Consider the following 6,000-nt stretch of genomic DNA (forward strand, 5'->3'; position numbering starts at 1 on the left):
TCCTGGTAACTATGGTGTGGAAACATGACAAATGTTTCAAGGGGAAACAGGCCTAAGGGTTTCATGCGGAAACAGGTCGTAGGTTTCTCGTGGAAACATGTGTTTATGGTTTCTCCAGGAGATAGGTCACATGCAGGCAGTGGATACAGAAATGGACACATATTTGGTACAGCCTTGCTGCTGATTGGATAGGGATAGTACCCTTGGAAGGCAGAGAGGGTTGGTACACGTGTGTCGATTGTATGGTATGCTCTGCTCTGATGCGAGTTCTCTTTTGGAGAATAGTTTGGAGTCTTTGTTGTGATGCAGGAGCACTGGATGTGTGTGATGCTGTTCATAGGGTGAGAGGCTATAGATGGTTGTGGCAGCCCTGATCATGGGAGAAAGCTTCTGTATGCAGGATCAATGTGAAAGAGTCTTTTGATGTGAACAATAGCTGGAATTGTTTGTGGATGCCAAGTGAATAAGAAGCCATGATGCAGGGTCTTTGTAGGCTTCAGGAGTTCTACTGTGACGGCTGAGTTTCCAGCCTTATTCTAATCAAAGCAATATAATCAATTAAAGAAATACCACAAGGGGCGCCACTGCGTTTTGGGGTCAATCGGTGTCTGTATACTGTTTGCAAGAGCACTCTAGCTCCCCCTATTTGTTTTCCTTTTCTAGGTCCTCGATGGTGTTGAAGTGTTTTGTGTGCAAGTTTGTTTTTGCACCGCCCTTTGGTTTTGTTTGAAGACAGAGGCCAGTTTACATGAGAGTTGGTGTTTGTACCCAAAAACTCTAGTGGGTGACCGCACGTCTCCCACGGCATTGCCTGACTAGTCTATCACCACAGACTGTTGTCTTGTCATTCCGTTGAGAGGGAAATCAGTGATAAACATATGGCATCCTTCATATTAGAAACACGTGCTGATAGTGGTATAAGCAAGGCAGTCCAAGAGAGTGAGTTGCTCTATTTCCTACATTCAGCAATGTGTGTGTGTCCTCTATGATTTTGATACATTGTTATTGTCCAGCCTCACACCATAGGATTCGATTGGGAGCCACAATACACATTATACTATAGCAGTGGAGAGAGAGATCATGCATGTTCCCAAACTAGAGTTTGCAAAGCAAATATTAACGATAGAGGTGGACAGCTTCTGCCAAGGTTGAATAGCGGGCTGCCCAAGCAGCAACATATTCTTAGGCACTACACCATATTTGTTACATACCTTATACTAATCATCAAGATCTAATATGGCAGGGTTGAGGGGCCCTAAGATTAGAAAAAGTAAGCGGATACGGTTAACGTTCATTATTAATAAATCCATGTGAATTGGGTATTTATGACGGGGTAGTTATTTATAGCTACAGCAGTCACTATATAAGTGACTTACGGGTTATGATCGTTATGGCTTGACAGTTAGTATGTGCTTGGACCAGAGTAGTCATACTCTTGCCGTGGACATGAGAATCACAGATAGTCTTGCTGCCGAGGGCCTGTACGGGCAGGCTCTGGTGGTATGGGACACCAGGACTGACTGGCATGGATAAGTGGGAGTGAGCCTTAGCCCTTGCCTTAGGGGAGGTTTGCAGACATGGACCGTGATCAGGTGGTGAGCTTGCAGCCTTGCATGCACCCTTCTATGTAGTTGTACTGATCTTGTGATTTAGGTGATTTCCTCGGAGGATCTTACAGTATTAAACGTAAGTAGGGATCAAGCCAAGTGACTAGGCACCCGAGCCCAGATCTAAAATAAACCTATGGGCTCGTCGTAATAATCAAGCCACTTATGATGGACCAGCCTGGTTGCCAATTGGATTAAACTTTCTCTTCCCTCTGCCATCATCATGGCGCAAAAAAAAATTTGTGGTTCTAACAGGGATGTCTACATTTACCTTACAGTTACGAACAAAACTAGAGCAGAGTTTGTCTACCACTCTCAGATACCATGCTCAACAAAAGGATTGGCCACGCAACTGCTTTCCACGTGTCTGCAGCAAATCCCCTTATAAGAATGTCCATAATCTGTCATGAATGCAAACAGTCTCTTCCTGTTTCTCCCCTAGTCCCATCCCTTCCAAGAAACCACAGGCAATCCTACTTGGACTTCAGAAATACTTGCAGGTCAGCATATGTTACAAACATACACATGTGAGCATACAATAAAGGAACATAGCTAACGGTTGTAAGAAAAGCTCTCTGCAACAGCATTTTCTCTGGAGAGGGAGGGAGGGAGGGAAGGGGTGTCAACATCCATTATGTGGCATTAGGGTTACAAACCTTAGAATGTTGCGTACATTTGGCCTTTTCCTGATAACCGTCTGAAGCTTGACCTGCATATCAACCATGGGCATCTAGGATTAGAAAACTTCAAGAGACACCAAGCCAAAAAGTACTCATAATGATCTTTTGTAAAATAGGGGCAAATGTCTTTCAAACTTTTACAGAAAACTCAAAGTGCATGCTCCTCCTTTTCTCACACCGCAGGGGCATCATACAAAGCAGCAAGTATTACAACCATGACTTAAAACAAGACTGGACGTAAAGATGATAGTACAGTACCTCTGAAAACGTGGATGATCGAACCTTATGGGATAGCCAGGATTTAGCCTTATGATGTGATTTTTGGCCTACTGATGTCTTTTTTCTGCGATGTTTGATTTCACAGTCTGTGCCTCTGATCCTTGATCTCCATGCATCAACAGCCCTCTTATCCTTTAACCACCGTGCAGCTATCCGGACTGTATTCCTCTTTCGGCAAACTGCCTTAGAAAACATTGCATGATTGCTGGCAGTAGCCACACTTGGCAATGAGCTTTTCTCTTGTGTTTGTGTTTCGCTATGCCCAACATGTCCTCCAGACTCTCTGTTGATGACTTGAAGGTTATCCGGGCACTTAGATTTCAAGCCTGGCCTATCCTCAGGAGGTTCTTTGGACAGTTGTTGAGCAGCATCACTGGGTTTGATATCAGCATGTATGACGGTTTGCAAAGCATGCAGCCTCTCTTTAGCTACTGGTGTTTTTGCAAAGGGTCTATCCTGTTCAACATAGGAGTTCCCCCGTTGTAACAGAAGCAAAGGCTTCTCATCCATAAGAGGTGCTGCTTGGTTTGAAGCCCTCTGATCAAAGTAGGAGTACACTAGTTGCAAGTGAGGTGAAGGCTTCTCGTCTATTACAGATGCTCCAGAATGTCCTTCTCCTTCGTCAGCTTGACGACAACAATCAGGTCTCAACTGCAATTCGTCCGGTTCCATGAACAGCTCCTCAACCCCCTTCAACGACCACTTCTGGTGCAATTCAGAATCCATGTTATACACAGGCTGATAGTGGTCTTCTACATCACCATTTTCCTGCTTGACTTCCCTCAATGCCCCTGTTTGCAACTGCTGTTCTTGGGGTCTCTGTGAAATCAAGGAAGCATTTTCCACAGAGGACAATACTCTCACAGGACCCATTTTTCCCTGATTGATCTCTTGTAGGATCCCCATAATTAGCCGGAAAGTTTCCGGCCTCTGCAGCACTGGAGGTAAATCTTCGGTACATGCTTTTAGGGCTGGGAATTGGAGGCATAATGCAGGTGGAAGAAAGCAGCGAGGGCTATTCATACTCCGGTTCATCTCAGCCATTTGTGTGTGATGGTATGTATGGGGGCACTTTGGGTGTTGAGGCCAACACAATAAGGTATACAAGAATGCCACTGGGTTGTATATAGGCAAATGAGCTGCCTTGTCAAGGCCTAATTTTCATTGTTGAAGTAGCATCAAAACCCTAGCATGATGACACCCCACAGAATGGGCAGCTATGGGTTTAGAGTTTTCTGTGTTATGTAGACCCGAAACGCATTTAAGGCAATGGGAGAAACCCTAGCCAACCCACAAACATATCCTGCACCGATCCAAGAGCATTTCTGTGTTGGTGGATGCCCAAAAAGATGGCCGAATGGGCGGCAAAATGCGAAAACAGGCTAAACACCATGAAGAAATGGAAAAGTATACACATACCTGTAGCTTGGAGGCAAAACAATGATGTGTTTTGCGACTGTATGTGTAGAAATACTTGCACGATTGTTGCAAATAGAATTCGGATGATGAGGCCGATAGTCACAGCGCGTGAAGCGCGATCGGAGGTCCGCAGGGTTTGCTCCTGCATAATGTACCGTAATTCTTAATAAGAATGAACAGAATGACATGTGATTGGACAATCGGTGTGCCAATGTAAATCTTCCCTCAGAGGCTCTTGCCCCTCCATTTTTTGGGACATTAGTACATGGGTATTAGGATGTTAAAAATTTACACTCTACGGTCTACATGCATGGAGAAAACTTAAGTACACAAAAAAAGGACACATTTGAGAGCTTAAAAGCACCACATTTTGCCACCTCATGTTTGGCGAGGCGGTTGAGGCTAGAAATTCCCCGCCTTATGTTTCACACCCAGCAACATTACCTTCAGTGCAAACACTATTAAGCATGCACTTGTCACACTGCCATCATTGACCTTGGGGACATTTTCAATGTGTCTCAAAGCGAGTGGAAGAAGCGGACCACTCCATGTTTCACTCTTAGGATAATAAGAACATCCAATTTAACATCTTAAAACTACTACATAAGAAGCTGGCCTTTTTGTTAGGCAGGCAACTCAACCCTCTAATTTTGTTCTCGAACATCTTCTGAAATAAAAGTCACTTAATGCCATCAACAATAATAGCATAAAGGAGGGGGCACCGTAGCATCCTTGTCTTATGGACCTATAAGAACAAATGTGTTCGGCAACTCTAGAAGTGGACCTACAAGAACAAATGTGGTAGACAACTCTAGAAGCATGCCCAATAAGAATTGAGGTCTATACTTCTCATTGATTGGAGAATGTAGGGCCATTTCAACTTATCATATATAACAAGTTTCATACTTCTCATTGATTGGAGAATGTAGGGCTATTTCAACTTATCATATATGCCTTTTCAAATTCAACTTTCAAGAAATATGACAATATCCAAAATATATTGTCAATTCCTATAATGAAAAAAGGTGAAAGATCCAAAATGCTTGATTTATCACACCCACAATCATTCATGAGCATTCAAGCACACGACATGCCCCTAGATGGTGAATGGAGATGTTTTTTAAATGTGTAAAGGCCCTTGTTTGACGTCACACTAAAACAAAACTCCTCAATATCCTTGTCTTGAGGTAACGTAAGCAAAAAAGAGTTTAGAATAACCACACACATATTTTAATCATAATGCATTGCTCAACATGCATTATATCATCTAAAACATAAGAGCACATTAGTCATGTGCCACTAACTGCATGACTTTGGTTCAAAACTACTTGCTTGGTTTAATGCAAAGGAAGTAGGTTAACTTTCACATGTGTCTTCTTCTCATTGAACAACTCTTTGTGAAGCAAGTGAGAAGAAAAAGGGTTGTTATAAGATGTATTCATCTTAACCATAATTGTGCCCTCAACACATTACTTTGGTTTTTTTTTTAAAGATTGCATGCAAGTTGTAAATCAAGGTGTCAATAAGGCTCCTCCTGATGTGGCAATTTCAAGAGAAAATTTGGGAGTCCACATAAAAATATATATATGGATCCGTGGCTCTTGGACCATTTTAGATGCCCATTGCTACTACTCTAGTTCTTCCATCAAGTCCTTTTTGAAATCCACTACAAATAGACCATATTATAGAATCCTTAATATTAATGGCCAGGCAATAAGTCTCAACACAAAGTATTACTTGAATTTAATGTTTAAAGGCTTTGTTTTGTGGCACAAGTACATGAAAAATGACTTACATTCAAGTTAAACAAAATGTGTTTTTTCAAAAGTAGCCTTAGCAAAGTAAGGGAAGATGGATAAGAAAGTAAGCTACTATGCCACATAAGAAGAAACACTTGCCAAGCTTATGTGATAGGCTCACTCAAAGTGGCAATAACACCCCCTTGGTGGAGTGGGCAAGCAGCAAGGTCGACCATAAGAGGGATAACATAAAAGGGGACAAGTATCAAAGGTATT

At 42.5% G+C, this 6,000-nt stretch overlaps 1 protein-coding gene across 1 annotated transcript in view; it reads right to left on the reverse strand.

Annotated features, from left to right (window-relative positions):
* Positions 1-4,284, reverse strand: part of LOC147603067 (uncharacterized) — a 63,358-nt gene extending 59,074 nt beyond the window's left edge. The window contains exons 1-3 of the mRNA XM_086797383.1: positions 3,986-4,284; positions 2,546-3,869; positions 2,264-2,316 (exon numbers count right to left, since the gene is read on the reverse strand). Coding sequence (XP_086653509.1) covers positions 2,264-2,316; positions 2,546-3,610 — 1,118 coding nt within the window. The 5' untranslated portion in view covers positions 3,611-3,869; positions 3,986-4,284. The remainder of the gene's footprint in view (positions 1-2,263; positions 2,317-2,545; positions 3,870-3,985) is intronic.
* Positions 4,285-6,000: the final 1,716 nt, after the last annotated feature.

Source organism: Cibotium barometz, chromosome 65 (genome assembly GCF_041138505.1).
Source record: "Cibotium barometz isolate CiBa-2024 chromosome 65, ASM4113850v1, whole genome shotgun sequence".
NCBI lineage: Eukaryota > Viridiplantae > Streptophyta > Polypodiopsida > Cyatheales > Cibotiaceae > Cibotium > Cibotium barometz.